The 26,573-nt window shown below is 40.2% G+C and overlaps 1 protein-coding gene across 7 annotated transcripts in view; it reads left to right on the top strand.

Annotated features, from left to right (window-relative positions):
• Positions 1-26,573, top strand: part of Nrcam (neuronal cell adhesion molecule) — a 62,701-nt gene that overhangs the window by 12,672 nt on the left and 23,456 nt on the right. For 6 of the 7 annotated variants that reach the window (XM_052184725.1, XM_052184723.1, XM_052184721.1 and 3 more), the window contains 13 exons: positions 1,184-1,315; positions 10,880-11,023; positions 13,394-13,505; positions 14,960-15,126; positions 15,223-15,370; positions 16,213-16,337; positions 18,466-18,567; positions 20,128-20,325; positions 20,422-20,492; positions 21,446-21,671; positions 22,131-22,246; positions 24,051-24,255; positions 26,105-26,227. In XM_052184725.1, the coding sequence (XP_052040685.1) occupies positions 1,184-1,315; positions 10,880-11,023; positions 13,394-13,505; positions 14,960-15,126; positions 15,223-15,370; positions 16,213-16,337; positions 18,466-18,567; positions 20,128-20,325; positions 20,422-20,492; positions 21,446-21,671; positions 22,131-22,246; positions 24,051-24,255; positions 26,105-26,227 (1,869 nt within the window). The remainder of the gene's footprint in view (positions 1-1,183; positions 1,316-10,879; positions 11,024-13,393; positions 13,506-14,959; positions 15,127-15,222; positions 15,371-16,212; positions 16,338-18,465; positions 18,568-20,127; positions 20,326-20,421; positions 20,493-21,445; positions 21,672-22,130; positions 22,247-24,050; positions 24,256-26,104; positions 26,228-26,573) is intronic. The other variant, XM_052184726.1, reaches the window with a different exon arrangement.

The following is a 26,573-nucleotide window of genomic DNA, read 5'->3' as shown; positions in this document are numbered from 1 at the left end:
GATCATGTTCTTCGGTAATGAGAAGTTTCAATTTATATCCACAATCATGGTGTCATATATCTTCTCATTTCTATTGTAATTGCATCCAGGCCAGATTAAAAAGCCACTGGTTCACATCTTCCTCGCAGAAGAAATTAGCAAACATAGATGAGATGGTAAAAACCAGAAACGCATCATGATAGTCCCACATGCTAGATAGATAACTAGTACGGGCAAGATCCAGGGGGAATTCTGAAATTGATGGGTGAACACAACTCTAAGGAGAAGCAGTATACTTGCATAGCTTCAAAGTGTTCTTCTCTCCATAAAAAATAAACAAACAAAAAAAACAAAAAACTAGCAGCTGGGACATATTTAATGTATATCCACTAACAATCTTCCTTCCTGGAGGAAATAGAAGTTAAGTTCTCCTGGGTAATTGGCTGTACCAGTGAGCAGCTGCCAAAGAATAGAACACAGGTTACAAGACATATAATTTTACAGTTGGGAGCACTGGTGGATACTACCTTAACCAAGTGATGAGGCTGAACATTGCTAATAAGTCACTGTGGTCTCATGCTTTTCTTGGAGTGGTGTGATAAGAAAAGATGCATCACCACTGTGCTATCCTTACAACCCCGAACCTTGAGTTAATCATTAGAAAGCATCAGACAGACTTACTGAAGGCAGTCTATCAAATGTGCCAAAAATCATGAAGGAAAATTCTCCAAATGAGCCAAAACCGTGAAAGAAAAGGAGAGACCAAGAAACTTCCTGGCTAACAAACTCAGCCAGTGGATATGATGTCATATCCAGAAGATGGCAATGGTCATGTTCTGTCTTGTATGTAGTCACAATCGGGCTGTATAAACCTGTGATATTAAGGGAATCTGAGCAGGGGTATGCGACACTGTAATCTATCTTTGCAACTTTTCAAAATTGAAAAGTATTAAAATTGTTTCTTTATTTTATAATTACATAGCTCAAATTCATGTGATTCTCCTTACTTTTTTATAAAGTCTATAGAATTATTGGAATCAATTCTTATGTTTTTTCTTTATTCTAAAATATGATGCTAACAAGTTCATTTATTTTTTAAAAACCCATATAATCTATTACAACAGTCCAATGTAATCTTTGGCTAATCTACAATACTTTCTGAGTCAGATGTTTTTCTAAGTTTGTGTTTCTTCTTTCAATAAAGCGGCGCCCTACTGGATTGTGGCACCTCAAAACCTCGTGCTTTCCCCGGGAGAGAACGGGACCCTCATCTGCAGAGCGAATGGCAACCCGAAACCCAGAATTAGCTGGTTAACAAATGGAGTCCCAGTAGAAAGTAAGTGTCCTTTGTTGTCTCTAGTTAAGGTTAATTTCAAAGTGTACCTGTATCTTGGCAACAAATAAATGCACAGTGACAAAATAATCTACCTTTAGTGTAGAAGCTGACTGTAAAGTTAATAGAGGCGCCAAAGCACCTTTAAACTTTTTTATTGCCTTTGGGTGCTTATATAGACTTTAAAGCATTTATTAAAAAAAGAACTCGTGGTAAAAAGATAATTCTGAAAAAAAAAAGATAATTCTGTGTATTAATCGGAACTTAATAATACTTTTATTTTTTTTTTTTTTATCTTTTTTTAAGCTCAGACTGTGGGGAGAATGACAGGGTAAGAGACATGCACATCACCCACAGTTTAGATTAGCTTTCTTTGGAATGTCACAGAGTCCACAGAGCCTCACAGGGTGACTAGGGCTGAGTTAACAGGTGACAAAAAAAGACACATCTGTTTGACCTTAGTTTTCAGTCCTGCAGAAAGGCCTGGTGTCTGTCCCCATGTCCTCCAGTCTTCAGGGGTCCCACTCACACCTGAAGGACCTGGCCCTTGGGCAGGGTGCCACGCCTTCTGCCACACTCCCCTCCTTGCATCTTGTGAGGGCATCTTCCTGAGATCTCTGATGACGACATTAAGACATTGGCTGTGTTTGTGACTGCCCACTCCTTTCTGCAGAACTACTCCGGGCTCATTTTCCGTAGCCACCTTCCCAGGCGGCCACTGTGCTGCCCACAGTGGCCCATTAAAGAGTGTAGCCAGGGAGTTGTCATGAATCCTCCAAGTCATGGTAAAGATTCATTTTATAAAACATTATTAGAGGATTGTAGATATTAGAAGGGATTTATAACACAGCAAGAAGGAAAATGAGTTAGAATTGCCCCTCATTGCTTCTGAACTCCTAAGCCTTGTCCTTACAGAGAGCAGCCACCGCCTTCCTCCTCTACCTCTTTACCTCCTCAACATTGAAGGCCTTTGAACTTTTACTACCACTTAGAATTCAGACTTCCTCTTAGAAGGGATCAGGTGGGTAAACAAAGTTGATTTCTGCTTCAAACCCGCGTTCAGGCTCATCTCCTAGTCATTACCCTGACCAGATGCAAAGATAGTTTTTGCTGAATAAAGACACAGTACTTAGAGAACAACTTGACTTCTGGCAGTCTCCCTCAAAAATAAAATCTCACTTCTACTTCACATACAGCAAAAGGCCCTTTGGACTGACTTTTGCCAAACTCAGTTTTCCTTTAGGATGGAAGATTCACCCCAGAGATGAAGACGTCCAGGAGATTTTTCTCTTGACTGACACAGTGTTCCTAGTAAGCAGGCACTAGAGATGTAGCTTTAGTCTGAGTAACTGCAGCCTATGCCCTGAGTATTTTCTGTAGTATTTATTGGGAGTTTGCTTGTGTCACACATCACATCAGTTATCAGATAGTTGGGCAGAAGCAGCTTGTGTTTACTGTGAAAGGAAATATGTCCTTGGAAGAACACTGAGCCTAATGAGGCCAGTAATTGGTGCTGATATTTATGCTCCAGTTTTAATTATGATAAGAGCAGGAAACACCACAAATCTTAGCTCCTGCTTACGTATCAAAGAGCAACTGTCATGCTGAGGGGACTGTGAGTGACAGCTAAGAGAAAGAGTGGAAGGGAACCCGGAAGTGAACCGATGTTTTCTGCTACAAGTATGGTTTAAACAGGAATGCATATATAACAGCAATATTGAATACTCAGCACTTTGGCACAAAAGGGTTTGGTTTTTTCCAGCTGAGAGGTACTTTGTGATTCATGAGAGATTAAATGTGCTCCTGAGATTTCGACTCAGCAAAAACAGACAAGTGGGAGGGAACATCCAGCCAGCCACTCAGCAGGAACTCTGGGCCAGCCAGAGGCTGTTGAAGACATAAACTTGGCAATCAGGACACAGCCAGAGACTGTTGAAGATGTAAACTCGTGGGCTTGGCAATCAGGACACAGAGCTAAGCGGGGCACATTGAATCATGTGTGAGAAATTAAGTGATGAGCTTGATCTTTCCTCCTCTCTGTTTATCATCTTTCCAAGTTGGCCATGTTACTCTGCTTTTGCTGCCATAACAAAATTCTTTGGGCTAGGTAATTTATAAACAACAGAAAATTATTGCTCTGCTCCCTGTACTGGAAGCTGTATAATCCAAGTTGAAGGTACCTACAGAATTGGCTTCTGGGGCTGGCTCTTCCTCTGTGTATGCACAGAGATAGTCTCTCGAGTCTTCTGTCCTATTTCTGGGAGAAGAGCCCTATGACCTAGTCATCTGCTGAAAACTCGAGTCTCTGGACTAATACCACCTTACAGCTTGGGATTCAACACATGAACTTGTGAGGTCTACAGACCTGGACAGCGCCAGCAGAGCAACACCTAGGGGAACCTTGGATTCTACTAATGGTTGTATTGTGAGATTTGAATATGCCTTCAAAAATACTCTTTGTGGTGAAATTCAGAGGACAGGGTGTTAAGTGAGGGCAATTGTCTCAGGGAGACAAATTAGACTTTTCTACTGTAACCCCAAATCATCCAATTAGGTCCTGAACAGAAAGAATTTGGATGAAATCTCTCAAATAAGATTCTAAATTAGTTCATTTTTTGTTCATCCCAAAAGTATATTCCCTTGAAAAAAAAGGAAGGAAGCCATGCAGATATGACAGGGATTCCATAGCTCTTTTAGATCTAGGGTATCCCTCCTCAGGTGTGCCTGCAGTTCAAAACAGCCCCCCTGGGGACATTCGGCAGGGGGAACTCTGAATAGCAGGAGAGCACAGCAAGTGACCTTGCCCATCAGACTGCTCTGGGGTGTCGCTTGCTTCTCCTTCACAGAGATATGATGCATTTTTCAGCATGGCCAAGTCGAAAGTGCAAGGATTCTTATATGGACATTTCCTAATTGAGGGCGATGAGCCGGCAGGGACCCCACTATGCCCTGCCGATGGCCCCCCCAGCTGCTGGTTTCTGGAAAGCTTCTGATGAGTGTGTTCTTTGAATGGAAACTAGGTCATAAGCAGCTAATAGCAAAGAGACATGCCCTGATATATATTGGCTTCCGCTAATCCAAAATAATGAGTTAGGTGAGGAAATAGAGCAAAAAGGTCATTAGAGGCTTGAAGAGGTATGCGCCTTTTTCCTTTCTACATGTTGACCAAGGACTTAAACAAGGCTGCCTTTGAGATTTGAGGACTGTTCTGGAAACTGGCCAGGTGGTTGCCTCTCATCTGCAGTTTGTTGAGCTGTACATTCAGCAGTACCAAGCCATGGAAGATAACAGATACAAAGGCAGGAAATCAGAACACTGTGCAGTGTAGTGGCACTGGCAAACCTTTAGCAGAGCCCAGTGTAGGCTCCAGAAGTTGGCCTGAGGCCCAAGCTGGCTAGTTGGCATGACCTCCTACCCAAGAGACTGCAGAAATATAAATCAGCTGTGCTTCTATAATAGCACCATTCAGAGAATCATACAGCATTCATACCAGTTGCCTTAGATCTGTCTTCTGTGGCAATCAGCAGACACAGTCAGGGACCCACACGACCAGACATATAGTAGCCTCCCTCTTTTGAATTGTGGGTGATCATCCGAGGACTCTGACTGCTTCATCAGCTTCATGCTAGAAAGTTAGAATTATCTCTGGGAGGTGGTGGTAAGACCAAAGCACATGGATGCATATCTCACTGACTTCTGAAGCTATGTCTTATCAAACAAGTGTATTAAATACAGAATTTCCACTTGAAACGACAACAATATTTTAAACAATCCTCAGTGGTTAGAAATTATGTAGTTGTAAGAGACCTGCAGGAGACCTCAACTGTGATCTGGAGAGCTTGAGAGAGTGTGAAGGGAAACCACTTAAAACCTGCAGCAGACGCATCTTTCTACTCTCCTAGAGAGCGAGTGTCCTTCCATGTTGTTTGCCTTCTTTATCAGAACCCAAGCCATCCTGCTTAGTGGTTTCCAAGGCCAAGCCCCTAAACACCACAATCCCTGTTTCTGCCCAAGTAGGCAGTGAGGGAGTCTATTACTTGCAACTCCCATGGAACACATACCATAAAATCTCACCCTTTGTTAAAAGGCCCACTCAGATCCGAAGAAGGCAAAGAAACAAATTGATAAGGAAGACTGCATCTCCTCCTTACTCAATTACAAAGTTTGAGTAACTCACGAAAACAGCCAGGGGAATGAAGATTTAATTCAGAATATTCTCAAGATCTCACCAAAGCCTCCTCCTTCCCCTTTCTCTCAGAGGTAAAGGGTTCTGTCAGGAGACTCTGTTAGGATACAATAGACAGGAGATGGGAAATCCAGCTCATCCCCAAAGCTTGGTTTTATGTCATCTCTAATTGCTGTTTGTTCTTCAGGAAATATTTATAAACGTGACTAAAACAGAAATCTGGAACATTAATTTTATTTAAACAAAGTGTTAAGTGCTCCTGTCTATAATTTTCATATTTAAAAATGTATTTACTATTATCTGGTTAAACTATTTAATAAAGTTCTCTTTAAGAAAAATTAAATAATTGATATGAATACATTTTAGAGATTGACTACTAAGTACTTATAAGATAGTATTTTTACTTATTATCATTAATTTCATATTCAAAATATTGGAGACATTTACAGCTTTAGCCATCCCTGTAAGGATATATATAAAACATTTTTGAAGGCTGTCACCCCACTTTTGGTCCTCACCTTTGGGGTATAAAGTTATAGATGGGGATGCCATACTCTGACATTTCTTTCTTCAGTGTTCATTTATAGCATATGAAGTTGGTTGTTCCTAGAATTAATTATTCCTTCAGATGATTTGAGTTTGCAAGTTGGCAAGCTGTTCCCACACAGTAGCCAGTGCACAGCATCCAAAGGTTTCCAATGGCTTTGCAGCAGTACTCCATTCTGAGCCAGGACCAACTGAGCCACCATGTGTCACTGCAATTCCTAGGCTTATTTGCTTCTCTTGAATAACTGCACAAGGAAATCATAATGCAGACTTTCACAGAGAGAATGCTAGTTTCTCTTTTCCTATACTTCAACTCCACATTTGTTTTATCACTAAATGTTACGTCAGAAATAAGTATATGAAAACTACACCATTTAGCACAAATGAGGTGGAGTCAAATGCCTTTGATACTGAAGAAAAGTGGAACCTGTAGCTGTAATATGTTGTTTTGTTTGTGCATATGCACTTGGGAAAATTGTCCTGCTGGCTTTACCATTTGAGCTCAAGGGTCATGGCAGTATAATCTTTTTCCCCTTAGGGTTAAGAATATACCTCAGTGGTTGAATGTTTGCCTAGGATATTAAAAGACCTGTGTAGCAAGTTGGGGAGGAAGGGATTTATTCAGCTCACACTTCCACATAGCTGTTCATCACCAAAGGAAGTCACGACTGAAACTCAAGCAGGTCAGGAAGCAGGAGTTGATGCAGAGGCCATGGAGGGATGTTTCTTACTGCTTTGCTTCCCCTAGCTTGCTCAGCCTGCTCTCTTGTGGCACCCAAGGCTACCAGCCCAGGGACGGAATGGGCCCTCCCCCATTAATCACTAATTAAGAAAATGCCTTCCAGCTGGATCTCATGGAGGCATTTCCTCATCTGAAGCTCCTTTCTCTGTGATAACTCCAGCTTGTGTCAAGCTGACACACAAAACTAGCCAGCACAATCGACCCCTTGTCAACTTTACACACAAACACATCACTATTAAGCCTCAACCCTTTCTTATTCATCCCCAAGGTCTAAATAACTTTAAAAGTTCCATGGTCTTTGCAAATTCTTACATATTAAAATTTCAATCGCTTTAAAATGTCCAATCTCTTTTAAAATTCAAAGTCTTTTAACAATTCAACATGTCTTAACTGTGGGCTCCACTGAAATAATTTCTTACTTTAAGAGGAAAAAAATATCAGAGTACAGTCATGATCAAAAGCAAAATCAAACTCTAACAGTCCATTGTATGGGATACACTAATAATCTTCTGGGCTCCTCCAAGGACTTGGGTCACTTCTCCAGCTCTGCCCTTTGTAGCACACACCTTGTTTCCCAGGCTCCAGAGGCTTGTATTCTACTGCTGCTGCTGTTCTTGGGTCATCTTATGGCACTGGCATCTCCAAAACACTGCAGCTAGGCTTTACCAATAGCCTCTCACAGTCTCTCTTCATGGTGCCAAGACTCAATTCCTTTGCATGACCCCTTCAGTCCTGGGCCATCAATTGCAACCGAGACTGCACCTTCACCAATGGCCATCCATGGCCTTTCACAGTGCCAAGCCTCAGCTGCTCTTCATGACCCCTTCATGCCTTCAAAACCAGTACCACCTTTGTGACTCTTACACATTACCAAATTCTGCCGCAGCACAAGGTACAATCTTGGCTATTTCTGGAACACAGCTTCTTTGTGCTCTCAGAAAACATATCCCAGAAGAGTTCACCTCAGTGATGCTTGTCTCTTTGTAATCACCACTGATTTCTTAGCTCCAGCTAACCAGTAACAATAGTCCCAGTAATGCAAAGGTTTCACTTTAGTAGTTCTGGCATCTTCTTACTCACAGCTGATTCTTCAGCTCACGCTAACCAAAACTACAGAATCTTTTTTTTGTTTTGTTTTTTTTGTTTGTTTGTTTTGTTCTTTGGAGACATGGTTTATCTGTGCACAGAATCTTTACAATCAAAATAGCAACAGCCCTGATAAGAATTTTTAATCTTCCCTCTGAAATTTCACAAGCCAGGCCTTCATCTTCTTCACTGTTCTCAATGTTATCTTTAAAGCTCCTACAGCTCATCCCCCAGAGTTCTTAGCATCCCAATGGCTCTTCTAGATCAAAGTTCCAGAGTTCTTCCACAGTCCTCCCCAAAACATGGTGAGGTTGTCACAGGAATACCCCACTATGCTGGTACCAAACCCAATTAAATGTTGTCCTTTATAAGACTTGCCATAATCATGGTGTATGGTCATAGCAGTAAAATGCTAAGTCACCCCGGGTTCACTTTTGCTAACTTATCCTTGAATACACAGTAGAATGATGTTGAATACATTCACATTGTTGTGTAACAGTCTTCCAGAAGATTTTAATCTCATAAAATTGAACTTTATATTATTAATTGGAATATGGTTGCATGATTTTAGGAATCTGTAAGTTCAGGGATATGAGGAGCTTTTGTCCTATGGTGTTTAGCCATGCTAAGAGTTCAGATACTGTGCTCTGCCTGCATGTCACACCCATTACTGTTCTTTAGAGGAGTAGTCACGGTGGGTGAACGGTGGACACCAAAAACCTCCTGGGCAGCCCAAACCCTGAATGTCCATGTTCTAAGCCCATCTGTTGAGAATAACCCACAGAGCAGGAGAGGCCAGGGGTCCTGCTCATGTGTCAGCACGCCTTGTTAAGTCAGGTAACAGATATGCCTACAAGTGTTGTCCATCAGAAAGCCCCAATGATACAAGGCTAAGATCTAGGATAAGAAATATGGCCTTCCCTGTCATGTACCTCACTCTCAGATCCATAACTGTCTGCTATAGTCACTGCTATAGCACTGCTACAGTGCTGTAGGTCACTTCCTGAGACAGATGATGTAACATCTGTTCTCTAATGTTATTTACTGATAGAGTCTACGCCCTGTTGAAAGAATTACAACTTCTATGTGTATTATGTTTAGAACAATGTTTTCCTTAGGGCATTTAGAAAAAATTTTAATCAGTAATTGCAGACATAAGCTAAGGAGTCAATTCAAAGTATCTTGATATACCTTATCACTAGCAGAATAAAAATACTTCTAAGATGGTCACACATATTAGCCATTGATTGTGGCCAGACTTTTGAACACTACTTTTATAAGACAATTATGCCACCTCAGGAATAAGGGCATTAATTGTTCCCTGAGAGCTAGCTCACAAGTTGAAGTTTTAATAGTCCTTGGAGGGTAAGAACTTGTCTTCAAGTTCAATTTATGATACGTTGTTAGAATATTCTGATATGAAGCATCTAAAGGACTGTTGGACTGCACATGTCATAGTCAGAATGTGCTATAGCTAAAATAATGGCTCACAAAGATGTCTGCATTCTAATCCTTGGAACCTGTGAACATGTCACCTCCTGTAGCAAAGACAGGTTTTGTACATGTGAGTAGGAGCTTTCTGATTCTGAAGTTTCTGCTTAGAACCCAGTTCCATCACAAGAACCCTCAAAGGTGCTATGCCTCTCCTAGCTGTGGTCAGGGAGAAATGTGATTAAGGAGGAATGAACAGAAAAAAAAATACCCAACATTTTGATGGACTAAGAAATTAAGAGTCCTCCAGAAAGCAGGAAGAACAAAGAAGTGGATTCCTCTGTAATATGAAGAAGGAACATGGCTTTCCTGGGACTTTGACTTTAGCCCAGTGGGATTCTTGTCAGGCTTCCAACTTGGAGAACAAAGAGGTAGTGAATTTTGTGTTGTTTGAAGATAGTAGATTTGAGGTAAGTTGTAGTGGTAAGAAACTCTTACAGAATGAATGGGCACAATACTTGGGTGTGTAACTTGTGGTATAACTATAGCTGGATACGTTTTTATTAAAGTGAGTTAATAAGCCAGGGGTGAGCCAGATTCTTTTATTTCAAAGTGATAATGAAGTCTCAGTACAGTGATATATGTATTCTTTTATACTAGGCCTTTTCTGGTCACCACAGAAATAGAAATGTGTTTAGAATGAAAGGACAGTCCTCCCATGGTTTCCATAGTCAATTCCGGAGGGAGAGGTAGCATTGCTTACTTTAATTCTGGTCAGCATGCTAAGGCACTTTGCTCTTAAAATAATGTCGGGTGCTGATCTAGGCTTTAGTTTTCAGAAAAGGAAATTTGTGTGTCACAGCACAACACAACACAGTACAGCACTTCCTTGTTGTTTGCCTTGCTTAGGACTAAATCCTCACATCCTGTATCACCCAGCCAGTTTCGTCCAACTTCAGCATAGATCAATCCTGGTCATAACATGTTTTAAGTACTTAAGGGATTTAGCTAAAAAGGGTCTTTAAGAGAAATTTTATACAGCTGATTTCTCCTCAGACCCAGATGTGACCAGCAGGAAAGTGGATATCTTCCGGTTCCTGACTCTCAAGTTCCCTATGCATACCTTTATTTATTTGTCTATTTATTTTAAATACTAGGTCTTCAATGAATGCAGGTTTGAACTAGCCAGCATATTTTCCCATCTTATGAGGAGCTATTCCTCCCTCCTTTGAATAATTAACTTGCCTCCTTTTAAATAGTTAGATTCTTTATAAACATGCCTGTGTTTTCCTGAATTTGATATTCTTGCCCAACATGGGCTTGCTTTTTAAGCAGTCTTAGGTGTCAAAGAGCAATCTATCCACATACACAACACTAAATGAGCATTGTACATATTCTCCTGCTTGTGTGTGATAACTAAACTCTGCCTGGATGCTTTTCCTTTTACTGATGCATATACCTAGACCAGCCTGTATTTACTTCCCAATTATGTAATATAGTTCTCAGGATTTGCACATTTAACATATATCTTTTAAGCAGCAAGAAACATATATTTTCTCTTTTTATATTCAAACAGTTGCTCTCGATGACCCCAGCAGAAAAATAGATGGCGATACCATTATGTTTTCAAATGTTCAAGAAAGCTCAAGTGCGGTTTATCAGTGCAATGCCTCTAACAAGTATGGATATTTACTAGCAAATGCATTTGTAAATGTGCTCGGTAAGCTCTTCCTTTATTAAAAACATGGAAAACTAAATCAATGATGGCTGTTACTTTCTGCTCATTCAGCAAAAAAAAAAAAAAATGCATTATGTCTTTGCTACCTGCAATGTGTAGTACAAAGAATATACAAGGGTAGATAAGATATACATATTGCCTTAGTGGTGATTTTTGTCTATTCTTGTAATTCTCTCATACAGTTTTTATATAGCATATTCTTTGCTGCAGAAATAATCAAACAGGCTGTTCCATTCACTGGTGGTTTGACAGTTAAACTCTTCAAAAGGAAAATAGTGTTTGTTCATGGTAGCAATAGATATGGCAGCTCTTTTATCCTTAGACAGTTAGTTACTATTCTGATGTTATAGCAAAGGACCATGACTAAGGCAACTTATAAAAGAGAGCATTCAGTTTGGGGCTCACAGTTCCAGAGAGTAGTAAAGTCCCTGACCGTCATGGTGGGAGCATGGCAGTCGGTAGGCAGGCATGGTGCTAGAACAGTAGTTGAGAGCTTACGTGATGAGACACCAATTACAAGGCAAGGGAGGTTGGGAGTCAACTGGCATGGTGTGGGCTTTGGAAACCTCAAAGCCCATCCCCAGTGGCACAGCTTTTCCAACAAAGCCACACTTCCACATTTCCTAATCCTTCCCAAACAGTTCTACCAACAGCAAAGCAAGCATTCAAACATGTAAGCCTATGGAACCACCCTCATTTAGCGCTGCAGAAACTGAGAAGTTCAAAAACAACTTCATGGTTCCCACATAAAGAACTAAATTACTCATAATGCTTGTTTTCTATCCAAGTCAAGATATACATTGTTTCATGTGTAAAAATATGGCAAAATAAAATGTAGGAAACTATGATCATCTCAAGCACATTATAAAATGGTTGACTTGTGTGAACACTACATCTCTCCTAATGGATAAAATTACCAAAAGCTACATTTTTAAAATTTATGTAAGAATTATTCTTGTGGCAAGCAGGAATTATACTTGAATTCTTTCAAATAGTGTGTTGCTTTTCCAAACAAAACTAACATAAGGAAGCCAAACAAGATTCACCATTTTCCTTCACAATTGCCCAGAAGCTCTGTGGTTGAGGAAAGCTCATGGTGGAAGCTGAGGAAACAGCTTTGATCTCTGGGTTTCTTCTCATGCTTTATTTCTACTAATTTAACATCTTCAGGTTTCATATTTCAGTAACATGAATGCAATATGTGTTACTCTGAGTACTCATACAATGTCTTTCAGATTCATTAGTACCACAAATACAGGATCCTCTGCTCCTTTTTAGAATGTTTATTTATTGTTATATCTGTGTCTATGTGAGTCCCTAGACACAGTTGTCTATGGCATATGTGTGTGGAGGAGACTGAAGAGGCTAGAAAAAGGTATCTGATCCCCTGGATCTGGAGTTTCAGGCAGCTGGGAGCCCCCAGGTATGGGCGCTGGGAACTGAATGTGGGTCTTCAGGAAGAACAACAAGTGCTCTTAAGGGCTGAGCTATGTCTCAGGCCCCAATTTCTCTTCTTTTTTTAAGGCTGAAAGAACATTTATGTATGTCTGTTTACAGCCAGACATTCTAACAGGTATCAAGAGATACATCACTGTGATTGATGTTTCCCTTTATAATTAGTGATAGTGATTTTTTTCACACCTCTGTTGGCCATTTGTGTGTCTCCTTTTGAGAAATGTGGATTTGAGTCTTTTACCCATTTTTTAAAAAATCTGTTTCTGGGAGTTCTTTGAGTTTCTTATATATTTTGTGTATATATATCAGGCATATGATGAGCCTATCTTTTCCTAGCCTATGGTTTTTCTCCTCATGTTCTTCAGCCTTTTGCTTCCTTGGCTCTAAGAGGCTTTTGCCACATCTCTGTTTCTCAGAAATCACACTTCCCATTCTGCATTTTTTCTGCCTTCTCTATGTGTCTCCAATATTCCCATTGTTGGGTCTGGAGCCATGATGGGTCAGTCATTAAGCAATAGTAGACACTATGCTGTTACTAAATTTTCCTGCCAGACACTATGCTGTTACTAAAATAATTAAATAACTGCATTCTTTCATGAGAAGATACTCAGTGTCATAAGACATACACATAACAGAATCAATAATTAAACAGCATAGAAAATACAGATAAGCAAATCAGTGATTGAATAACACTCACATAATGTGTCAAACATACATTAGGAGGTGTTTTGTCTATGTTGAGTGACTATGCTCATGCCACAGGTACAGAACTTATGGGAAATATCATGCTGGTTGTACTTTATCAGAAACGTTAATGAACCTAAAACAAAATGTGATAAATATACTATACACCTAAAATGTATCTAGTATTCACTGTACCTTTTAAAACTGTTTTAGCTGAACCACCTCGTATTCTCACATCAGCAAACACACTGTATCAGGTCATTGCCAACAGGCCTGCCTTGCTAGATTGTGCCTTCTTTGGGTCTCCTATGCCTACCATTGAGTGGTAAGTAATGGCTCCCTTTATTTTGTGATACTTAAGTCTAATTATGTCTGGTTTTAGTCCAAAAACAAACAGAAAAAATACAATGCACAGACCATATTATAGTACATTTAATCTTTCTCAAACGTTTATTAACTACCCACTCTGTGGGTATAATAAATACGTTCACATATGTAACATGTATACTACCAGAGTCCTCTACTATTTATATATAAACTATTTCTAAGATTTGAAGCTGCCATATTTCACAATGCCAAGGGCATTGCATGGAACTTTATGAATAGTATCTGAAGGATACTATTCACATGGTTAGGAAACATGTTCTTGAAAATAAAATACCCTGGGGTTGGGAATGAAGAGTTCAATCAATGGTTCAGAATACTTGTTGCTTTTGCAGAGGGCCTAGGTTTGATTCCCAGTACCCAAATGGTGGCTCTCAACTCTCTGTAACTTGAATCCAGAAACGTTTATGCCCATTTCTGACCACCAGACATGCATGTGGCACATATACATATAGCCAAGGAAAATGTTCATTTACATAAAATAACTAAATAAATCTAAAGTAAAACCTTATGGAGCTGGAGGAGAGGCTGTGCACTCTTACCTCCCCTCTGACCATCCACATTCACATTCTGTTGCTGGGCAGAGACCTTCGGTTGTTGCTAGGTTATTTGCTTTAGAAGAGCTAAACCGGCCAAGGGGAGGACGGCAGCTGCTGAGAATATGTGAGGAACAGTTAGAGCAGATATGTATTGATCTGCAGCTACTGAGAGGAGGGTGACAGCAGGCTTGGGGATAAAGGAAAGTCTCTCCAGGCCCAACCTTAACCACAGAGAAGAGAAACATGAGCACAGACAGATTTCCTAGTGAAGGTGAGGATATTAATACTGAGCCCAGATCGACTTTGTCCCCATTCATCTGTCTCCACTCCTACCACACACACATTTCCTTTCTGTTGCCTTAACATTTGCTGGTCCTACTTTTAGAATATAATCCCTGAGCCTTGAAATCAAAATGGCTTTAAAATGTTATCTTACAAAGGGAAAAAGGCATATTAAAATATACTCTTATTTTTGCCTATTTTATCAACTATTCAAGGATAAAATGGTAATGTCTTTATTTAATTGTGTACCTCATAAAATTACAGCCCATTGTATTTAGCTGTTCTAATTCAGCAAACTCCATTTATTTTTGTACCAGCCTGTTTTATGTACATTCTTCCCATTTTTCTCTGATGTCAGAGGAATTGCTTGTAGAAAGCCCTTCTGGCTTTGAACAATGCTTTTAATTCTGTAACTTGAAAAGTGAAATCTCAACAGATGTTTTCGTGTCCACTTTATAAAAGAAAGAGCAGAAATCTAACCTCTGTAATGGTGCAAAATGTCTTTGACCTTGACGCTTGTGGCTGGACGCATTCTGTGTGTTTTATTCTCACTCTGATAACTTTTGTAATGAAGGTTTAAAGGGACTAAAGGAAGCGCCCTTCATGAAGACATTTATATTTTACATGACAATGGAACGCTAGAAATTCCTGTGGCCCAAAAGGATAGTACAGGGACATATACTTGTGTTGCACGGAATAAATTAGGGATGGCAAAGAATGAAGTTCACTTGGAAATCAAAGGTAAGGCATTGTTAATGAGACTTTTTCAAGTACTATATGACCTGGAACAAATTCTCCAGCTTTGCCAAAATGGATAATGATAACCTTGAATTTTAGATCCAACCAGGATCATTAAACAACCTGAATATGCAGTTGTTCAGAGGGGCAGCACGGTGTCCTTTGAGTGCAAAGTGAAACATGACCACACCTTAATCCCCACCATTATGTGGCTGAAGGACAATGGAGAGCTGCCCAATGATGAAAGGTATGTCAAGAGTCTTTCTTTCCTCTTGGCTCTCTCTATACACTGCTCTTGGTCAAAGGCTTACAGCATCATGTTTCATTGTTTGAAGTCAACTGCCTACAAAATTATGAGATACATATTTCCTTCCTATGGTGAAATACTTAGAACTAAAAGGTTTTGAAATAAGAGCCTGAGAATGTTGGGCTTTGGATGCTGATCTCCTATGAGATTTGGGATGCAAAAATCCCACCAGATTTTGGACAACATCCATGGTTGTATAATTTTAATGATGAAGTTTCAACACACTTTTTAAGCTGCACTCTACAAATGAGCAGAAATCCCATCTCCATCATCAGGAATTCACCCAACTCTGTGCCAGTATTTTAAACATTACTAGTTTTAGATACGTAATTTCTTTCTTCCCTCTTCACTCAGACATACTCTTCTAGTCTGTCTGAAGATAGCAACACCATCTATCTATCTATCTATCTATCTATCTATCTATCTATCTATCTATCTATCATCTAAATATTTTAAGATTTTTATTTTAATTGGCATGCCATAATTGTACATATTCTTGGTATACCATGTGACTTTTGGCCCCAACCCTGGAGGGTTACTGCAGAATCTCCTAAGACTCCATAAGCCTGACTAAAAACCATCAGAGTTAATATCCCTTCTATCCAATGTTTTCAGGTTTATTAATTACTGAAGTGACATATAGGGGTGCACTCTAATTACTGAAGTGATTATCAGCCCTCTTTTTATCAAGTCCACAGAGTCCCTTGCCTGCTGGGAAGGCAGTTGTCCGCTATGTCCAGTTGTCATTTCGGTGGCTCTTCATGTGTCTGTTCTGCTTACAGGTTCTCCACTGACAAGGATCATCTAGTGGTATCTGATGTAAAGGATGACGATGGCGGCACCTACACCTGTGCAGCCAACACAACCTTGGACAGTGCTTCAGCCAGTGCTGTGCTCAGAGTTGTCGGTAAGAGTAAGGACAAACACAGTGCGGGCAGGCTTTCCAGATTAGATGGGAAAGAAAATTGTAATTACTGAATATTTGTTACATTTTCATGGCTACAAGGGTGAGTGGTTTTCTTCTTCTAGAGAAGCCTTTCAGGAGACAATTTCCATATAAATATGCTCTGTGTAGATATACAGACTGAGACAAAGTGGTTGATGTGCATATTTAATGAGATTTATTTAAAAAAATTAAGAAAAGTAAACTCTAATCTAGACTCAGAGGGGTTTTGTTTTCCTAAACTGTCCCTACCCATTTGTCAATGTCTCACCTCACAGCTAAGTAGAGAGCTTAATTAAAAAAATATATTATTGTGTTGCTTTTGTCTTCTTCTGTTTCCATGACTAGTTTTGATTAAACTCCTTTATATTAATGTCCTTTCTAGCTCCTACTCCAACTCCAGCCCCCATTTACGGTAAACTAATGAGCCTTCTTTCTCTGTCTTCTGTCAAATAATTTCCCATTTGCAGATATCCCTTCTCTTCTCTGTCATGTCATTGATTTCTTTAAAGAAAATGGCTGCCAGTTATCCTGGGCTTCATTTAACATACTCAATTATTTCTTATTATAGTATATTGTAAGGTCAGACTATTTTGCTCATTGTGTTTCCAGTTTATAAACCCCCCCCCCTTTGACAGATTCCTTGTATGGTAAGGTAGCATACATCATTTATCACAAATCTATCATCCATATTTTATAGAATGAAAAAGCTGTTTCTTAGAATCATTCTGAAAGCTGGATTTTACTTGACTTTCAAGATATATCTAGGAACTGGGGAGATGATTCAGTGGATAAGAGTGCTTGCTGAGAAAATAAGAGGATATGAGTTCAAATGTCCTGTACCCATACATAAGAGGAACATGACAGTGCATGCTTGTAACTTCACTGTTGGAGAATAGAGACAGGCAGATCCTAGAAGTTCAGTAGTCAGACCCCTAGCAGACATCAGCCTTTGTCCTCCGTGCTCTCTCACGAGTGTATGCATTTCCACACTGCATATGGACACAGAAACAAATGTAACACACCAATAACAATAATAATCAACATTAAAGAAATACTTTGTTTTGAGATTCCATTTCTAAGCAGTGTACACCTAGGGGACAACATTAATGTTTTATGTCTGAGAAACTTACTCATTTTGTGTTGAAAGTCATCAGGGAATGAAAAAAAGAAAGTAGGGACCTAACAGTGTCCTGTTATTTTTCAGAGATTGGAAAATAACCAGAAATTATCTCCAGAAAAATTTTTATTTTAGAAACCTCACCTTTATTCAGCACACAAATATCAGACATAATTTTGTAGCATAATCTCAGCTAGATTTTGCATAGAATCACTGAACCATTCTCTAAAATGCCTACCCTCTGTGGACATGTAAAGCTGCCTTACTGAAGAGAAAAAAAGATTCCATATTTATATGCCTGCTAGTCCCCTAGAACTCAGAGATCCTTCTAGGAGCAAAGTTTTTTTTTTTGTTGTTTTGTTTTGTTTTGCTTTGTTTAAGTCTCAGAGAAGAGAGTTAATTTCAAAAGCACAATTATAGAAGGCAGCCCTGCTCCTCAGTGAGCTCTGAGTCACTGAGTTGTCTGAAAGGGAGGATGCCTGTGCATGCAGAGACCTCTCTCTCCTTCAAAAGCAGTCCCTGGGTGCCTCCAGATCCAACCTTCCCTGTGTCTTCGAACACTGAAAATCCTCAGAACGGTGCATGCCACTTCTCTGTGTTTGTCTCTCGGCCCTGACTGTTCAGTCCTCCTTGTCTTGTTGGAAATGAAGCTTTGGTGTTATGTCTGCCTGTGCTCATTTCTGCTCCGGAGAGGACACATCCTGAGCATGCTGAGGACGTGCTTTGCTTCAGTGGATTTGGCAACCCCTGATTTGGTGTCTCTTTGAATGCAAGCAGGCAGAACTTCCTGATGGGTTGGCTTGGGTGTGCATGTTCTCAGCAACCTTAGGTGTGTCTGTGTCATTTCCATTGCATGCTCAGTGACCAGTAAAAGTGATGTCTCTAAGGTGCCCTTCTCTGTGCAGTATTACAAATACAATAAAACTGTCTTTCAAAAAGACAACTAATCATTTGTGTTTGTTTGCTCCACAGATGTCCCCAATCCTCCCTTTGATTTAGAATTGACCAATCAACTTGACAAAAGTGTTCAACTGACATGGACCCCAGGCGACGACAACAATAGCCCCATTACAAGTATGTGGTGGTTTGCCTTGATGTCTGGTAAACCCAATGGCCACTTCTAAAGCAATATCTCTAGCAATTGCGGGATACACTGTTGTGATTCCTTGCAAATGCATTCGTTGGCACTGTCTTCATCTCTGGTGTTAGAACCAAAGTATGATGCTCTTCAGAGATAGAGCCATTCCTGGTTTTAGCTTCTGGTACAACTAATTAATTCCTGAAAATGTTAATTAAGTAAGCACACTATCATTTGTGTTTAAGATCTATAAGGATCACCGTATATGTGTCCACGGTCCTAGTTAGGGTTACTATTGCTGTAATGAAACACCATAATCGAGAGCACCTTGGGGAGAAAAGGCTTTTTTGACTTACAGTTCCACATCACTGTTCACCATAGGAGAAAGACAAGCCAGAAACTCAAGCAGGGCAGGAACTTGGAGGCATGATCAGATACAGAGGCCATGGAGGGCTACTGCTTGCTCCTTAATTAAGAAAATTCCCTACAGGATTGCCTGTAGTGGGGCCTCATGGAGGTCTTTTCTCAATTGAGGCTCCTTCCTCTCTGATGACTCTAGCCATGCCAAGTTCACCCAGCACAGAAACACTAGATGAATCTTGAAATTAATATTTAATCTTCTGCTTCTGATGGTGCTACTGTCCAGTCTGCATATTGGGAAACTGGCCTTTTCAGACCCACAGTTTGTAATAGAACTGCTTATATGCAATAGGACCTCATCTTAACACCGGTGCTTCACTTCCCAGTGCACTTTGCCACAAAATGACACATTTGAAAGTGTCAGCTCCTCACTTTGATGACATCAGTGGAGGGAATAAAGTCAGATGAGAGTCTAAAGCATTTGGATACAAAAACATTTATTACATCAGAATATGAAAGGTTTTAAAGCTTGATGCGGAGTCTTCCACAGTGTGTGTGGATCATATTTGGCTACATATGCCTCACTGGCAGGCATGTAGGTTGTTTGTAAGTAGGTTGCTTCAACTGAAGATCATGCAGCGATGTGGATTCTTTTGCAAGTGTTTTTACACCACATGGGTAAGCACATTTGCTCAAAATCAATTGCTGGAAGTACCACTCCTCAAAGACTGTGTATGTTAAAAATTGTTAGATAGTCTCAATTGTCCTGTATATAAGTATATCAATTTACACTTCCCAGGAGGTCTGAGAATGTACTGAGTTCAACAAAAGATGTTAAATATTTGATTGCTGTCAATCTTCCTAGTGAAAAACTGCTTCTTAGCTGTACTCACTGTAGTTACTTCTTTTTATGACAATAATTGAGCATTGTTTCACATATTCAAACTTCCCATTGGAATATGTGGGTCAGGTCTAAACACTTTTAACTAAGACTAGCTCAGCACAATAAAAGAAAATGCCAAATATTGCAAGAACTTAAGTACTGAACCCAGAATATGCTAACAGGCTATTTTTTTCTTGTAAAACTCACTCCTGTCTGGCTATTCTTAATTGCCACAAGGTATTTCTGGCAACCTGTCCTTACGTTGACTGAATTCATTGTGTTGGGTTTGTGTTCTGTGTGGTGTGATGGCCAGAATTCATCATTGAATATGAAGACGCAATGCATGAGGCAGGGCTGTGGCGCCACCAAGCTGAAGTTTCTGGAACGCAGACCACAGCCCAACTGAAGCTGTCTCCCTATGTGAACTACTCCTTCCGAGTCATGGCGGAGAACAGCATCGGGAGAAGTATGCCCAGCGACGCCTCAGAGCCATATCTTACAAAAGCGGCAGGTAAGGCTGCAACACATGGAGCCAACAGAAAACAGGAGGGGTTTGCATGCCTTCCGGAGAGCTGAAGCTTGCTCATGTGGACTGCTTCATTCCTAGAACCAGATCAGAATCCCACGGCTGTGGAAGGACTAGGGACAGAGCCGGACAACTTGGTGATTACTTGGAAGGTGAGTCCCGAAGCCTCACCTTTTTATACTGAACACCAAAGGTTGCTTTAGAATTATATCTGCATTCATATTCCTTTTGGACCATTGTGGAAAAAAATCTTATCTGTATTTAGAGGAGAACTTTGTATACTAATTAAATAGTTCTGTCTCTGTGACCAAAATAGACAGGTGAGAATCCCAGCTTTGGTACATGTAGCCAAGTATCAAAAGTACTAATGTACTTGTTGAGAAGTATCTGTCAATCATATGTATGATGGGAATAAGAGCACAGCTGCATAAGACTGAAGGAACTAATGCATGTGAAATGTTTAGCATTCTGCCTCACACGAACATATGCTGAAAAATGCTAACTAGCCATTATTATCATCAGAAAGACCATTTGAAAAATTTGCATCAAGCTATCCTCAGTAGTCAAACTGTTATTACAATCATTCTTACTTACATTATCTGTGTGTTCTAGAGCTGAAAAGTTAATAATTAAAATAAAAATATTTGTTTGCATAATGCTAAAACCTTAGATCTATGCATACAGACATATACTATATGCATATTTATATGCACTTATGATAGAATAGACAGACCCAAATTTTAATAGAAAAATAGTCTGTAAGTTTCCATCTCTCAGTGGACAATGATGAGCTATGACACAAACAGGAATATATCAAGTAAATCTAGATAATTACTGTTTTAAGAGTCACCCACACTTACTGTGGAGCCAGTCTTTGAAGGTTTATGCGTTATTTAGTCCTTTAGAATTATGATTTATAACCTTTGACACAGAGAAACAAACTCTGGATCTTATCACAATTGAGAAAAGGGAAGAAGTCCCTGGAGATGAGGGCATTTGAGAGCTTACATTTTAGTGTTTCAGCATTCCCTCACTTATGTCTAGGAATTGGACTTGCTGTTCCTGTAAAAGTCTGTACAGTCATTCTGTTTGGCTTTTCTCATAGCCCCTGAATGGCTTTCAATCGAATGGACCCGGCCTCCAATACAAAGTGAGCTGGCGCCAGAAAGATGGTGATGATGAATGGACATCTGTGGTCGTGGCCAATGTATCCAAATACATCGTTTCTGGCACACCGACCTTTGTCCCATACCTGATAAAAGTTCAAGCTCTGAATGATGTGGGCTTTGCTCCAGAGCCCGCTGCGGTCATGGGGCATTCTGGAGAAGACCGTAAGTGTCTCCTGTCTATCCCCTTCTACTCTTGCCTAGATGGATAGAGCTTCCCAAGGTACAAACTGAGGCTATTTCCAGAGGTACCCAAGTTAGCAAGCAATAGGTAACAATCATGTTGCTTATCTCTCTGCATTTGTACAGCCTACTATGGGATAAATAGCGATTTAGCGCCAGGCAGAGCACTTTCCTAACATGTGTAAGGCTCTGGATTCTGAATCCAGAGCTTGCAGGTAGCGGGAGTGAAAGTTCACAGTATTAAGTTGCTTTTATAGAGTTAGATGAATGAATAATGAAATGTCAACTTTTAACTGTCAACAATCCGTAGGACAGGACTCTCTAATACAGTGTGGAGTGTGCTTCAAGTCAGTTACTGAATATTGTGACTTTTTTTTTTGCATGAAATAAAAAAGTAACAGCTATTTGCACCACCACCACGCTTTCTTATCCTCTTCCTAGTTCCAATGGTGGCTCCCGGAAATGTGCGTGTCAGTGTGGTGAACAGTACCCTGGCGGAGGTGCACTGGGACCCAGTTCCTCCGAAGAGCGTCCGAGGACACTTACAAGGCTACCGGGTAGGTGATGGGAAGTGCTTTGTGGTCTTTACTTGGTAGCAGGGCCATAGAGAAGGCCACTTGCCGCATATACCATCTTAGGTTGAGATTATGTGGTTTATCTGCTCGTGGACTTAGGACTTCACAAGATTATTTGCTGCTGGCAACGCCTTAAAGAACCCGGCTGCACTTGACTGGAAATCTCACTTATCCCCTGTGATAAAATGATGTTCCCCCTCTATTTCACAGGTTTCCCACCCTTTTAGAACCTTATGATGAATGAATAGTACATGAGAAATAAGGCCAACGATTGTTTTAAAGAACTAAAATATAACAAATTGCACCTAGTTTAACAATAATGTGGAGAACACTAATAAATCAGATCACACCTTAAGACTCTAAGTACATAATTGAGTCATTCTTATGATAATTATCTGTATTTTAAAACCCACAGAAACGTTGATTGCTAGAGATATTTTTATTCGTATAGCCAAAGAACCCTACATACCCTTACTTCATTACTTTGATTTAACACTGACCTCTAGAGGATTTTCTTTGTACTGCACTTATTCTTTCTTTTCCTCCCTACACGTGACCAGATTCTGCATGTTACTTTATCTTGAAAAAAATAAACAATAAACAAACAAAAAACGTCTTTAAATTCCTAAGAAATCTTCAAGAAAATGGAATATACAAAACTTATCGCCTTTTTACCAAAGTTAGGCAACGCCTTTTTATCTTTCCAAAACCTGTGCCTAAAATGTAAAAGTACTTTCAGTTAAATGGTAGTGTGTCTTAATAAACTAATCTGAGAATTGCAGTACAGGGTCACCGTCATTTGGAAGGAGCCCACACTAGCCCATGAGTCCAGTGGTACCACAAAAAACCGGAATGATAAAAGCCTGCCCAGGTCGGGGATTAGATTAAGTGATGTGCTGTCTGTGTGTAACTCCACAGGAGCAAGTAGTCAATGGGCAGCAACATTTATACAGGTAAAATACTGGAATATTTCTTATATTCACTTTTCTCATTCTGGAGAGAACCAAGGGAATCTCATTCTGCTCCATTCTGTTGCATTTACAGTCCTCCAACACAATAGCAAAGCACAGCTTTATTGTGTAGACATGAGCTTTGTCATTATCTGTGGGCTTCCGTCTCGCTTGTCTAAGAACCAGTAGCCATTAGTTTTTACTAATATTCGTATAAAACATACTAAGATATCTATCTGAAAACTGGCAGTTCAACGTAAAGAAAAAAAAGGGGGGGACGTGGATGGGCTGGAGAGATGTCTCAGCGGTTAGAGCACTGACTGCTCTTCCAGAGGTGGTGAGTTCAATTCCCAGCAACCACATGGTGGCTCACAACCATCTGTAATGAAAGCCGATGCCCTCTTCTGGCATTTCTAAAGATAGCTACAGTGTGATATGTGAGTGATATATACTCACATATATAAAATAAATAAATAAATAAATAAATAAATAAATAAATAAATAAATCTTTAAAAAAGAAAAAAAAGTTATGTTTAAAAAGAAAAAAGAAAAGAAAGAACGGTGTGCGTGTGTGTTCACCTTCCTGTGCATTCCTACAAGTCCATAGGATGAGTGAGAAGGGAGAGGCCCATGCCACAGTGGATGTGTGGAAGTCAAAGGACAGCTTTGTGGAGCTGGTGATCTTTTCCTACTTATATGTGAGTTCCAGAGATCTAACGGGGTGACAGGCCTTCACAGCAAGGGCCGTTACAGGCTGCGTTCTCCTGCTAGCCCTGGTGTGTTTTGGTTTTGTAAGCATGGTTCTATTGACTTCCTGTGCGCTCTTGTCACTTCAGATTTACTACTGGATGACTCAGAGCTCTTCTAAAAGGCACAGACGCCACATTGAGAAGAAGATCCTCACTTTCCAGGGCAGCAAGACTCACGGCATGCTGCCGGGGCTGCAACCATACAGTCACTATGCTCTCAATGTTCGAGTGGTCAATGGGAAAGGCGAGGGCCCAGCCAGCACGGACAGAGGCTTCCATACTCCAGAGGGAGGTATGGAGCGGGTGTGTCCCTGGGGTCAATGAGCCCATGGCACATCCTGAAAGGCCCTCCACTGAGAGAATACTCTGGAAGAAAAAGGCATGATTAGAAATAATCACAGAACACACACAAATCCGGAGAAATGTCACCCACATATGACTGGAAGCCACACATAAAATGTCAGAATGCAGAATGCAGTCTCCAGACACCTTTCTCCCCTTAACATTTTCCACTTCATTTAAGGGATCTGAAACATTGCTCATGTAGTGTGGGAGTCACCAGCTTTGAGCTGAATCACACTCTGTACTTCTCTAAGTGTCAATAGCTCCCTTGGGAAAGTGTGAACGATGGGAGGAAGAAGTAAGAAAATACCCCCAAAGGAAGATATTTTAGTGAGTTGGAGTTGACTCACATGCCTTCATGATTTCTTGTATCTTATAAAGTTGTACTGAATTAGAAGGCTGCAAGTCTTACATCAGGTGTGATGGAGCCTGTAATCCCAGCACTTAAGATGTTGAGGCAGAAGGGTTCTTTCCACTGTAAACTCTCACCAGTGAGATACCCTCTGGATAGCTCAAGGGGTCATAGAAGAGATAAATGGGATTAAAGACTGATAGTGGGATGAGAAGAGTTTGTTTGAAGCCACAAAGTTATTAAAAAAGCATCTTGATACCAAATTGTTTATCCAGGATGAGAGAAAAGAGATATGGAAATGAGAGAGGACCCACATCTTGCATGACCTTGGGTGCTATGGATGCTAACTTGTGGTGCAGAAGCTCTCAGTCTGCAGGCTGGGGTGGTCCCTGCAGCATCTGTTGAGACACTGAAGGGATACCATGAACCTTCTGCAACAGCACAGTCATGCAACAACACAGTCATGCAACAACACAGTCATGCAACACATCAACAAATGTTTCTAAGGAGAAGAGACCTATGATCTTTAGAAGTTAAGAAGCAATTAGGTCAAAATTTAGGAGCCTATGGCAGACATGATTGCAGGCCTGGGCAAAGGACAGGAGGAAGACAGAAGCAGAAGGATGAAGAAATGTATATGGTTGAGAAAAGGGTTCATTGCCAAGATTTAGCATCGCGGGAGATAGGAAAAAACAAGAACTCCAAATTAATTGTCTGGTTTCCAGCTAGAGTGAAGGAGCGATTGTGGTGGTGTTAATCGGTTTCTAGGGAACATGGCAGAAAGGTAGCGTCCTGATGGAGATCAGCCCCAAGCCTCTTAAAGATGGAAATGGAAGACTAGGCCTATTTCCTCTGATAATTTGCCAGTCTCTGTCCAGGAGACCTGAAGCCCTTGAGCCTCATTCCATCCTGGGGTAGGGGTAAGCCACCCTATTGGGATCTTGTGTTTTAGTTTCAGATCCTGGGAAGCTGTGAGCACTTGGGATTGGCACAGCTCAGCCCTTGGGCAACCCAAAGGCCACCAGGGCTTTGTGGAGCCCGGGACTATATGGAGACACCTGGTTTGTTGGGGGAGGGAGCAGTATTTAATGGGCCAGAACAGAGTTGCTTGTCTGAAAGGCCTGTTTAGAATGGTCTCCTTTAGAAACCCATTTGCCTTTATAAATCAAGTTAAGTGCTGTCTGCTGTAAAATAGTTTGAGTCTCTACAAAGGCAGTTTATGTATTTTGAAAATATGATTTTAGCGAATTTAAATGGAAGTGATATTAGAAAAAAAGATGAGAAGAAAGGAATACGTTTCTGCTACATATTTGTGTTAATGTATTTTTAGCTGAAGCAAAAACCAAGCTGAAAACCAAACTTTAGATCAATTGTGTAAATAGGAAAAGTGTGTTTACTTTGAAATGATTTTTTTTAAAAAAAATGCACTGACTGTTCTTATTAAAAGTCCCTAGTGCTCCCTCGTCTTTGAAAATTGTTAATCCTACCCTGGATTCTCTCACTTTGGAATGGGAACCGCCAAGCCACCCAAATGGCATCCTGACTGAGTACATCCTAAAATATCAGCCAAGTAAGTCACCATAATAAGGAAACATTGGATTTTGAGCAAGCTCCTTTTGTAAAATGCAAGTTGGTTATTTCATAATATTTATATATGCCTTCAAGTAATATTTCAGAAAGAGCTTCAGAGCATACCTGTTACGAAAAACTAATGTATATGTTATTGAAAAATTAAAGTCTATTTAAGGTCTAATTCAACTGTAAGATTTCCGTAGTGTGTAAGCCAACAGGGAAAAATCTTTCACTTGTTTATATTATAGTATAGGTTACACTTTACTATTTAAATGGTAATTGGTATATTAGCCAATGCACGAGTAGAACTGTAAAAGACTTGTATAGTGGGAAGGACAATTGGG

This window comes from Apodemus sylvaticus, chromosome 6 (assembly GCF_947179515.1).
Source record: "Apodemus sylvaticus chromosome 6, mApoSyl1.1, whole genome shotgun sequence".
NCBI lineage: Eukaryota > Metazoa > Chordata > Mammalia > Rodentia > Muridae > Apodemus > Apodemus sylvaticus.
The sequence above is the reverse complement of the archived record's forward strand: the minus strand, read 5'-3'. Positions and strand labels throughout refer to the sequence as shown.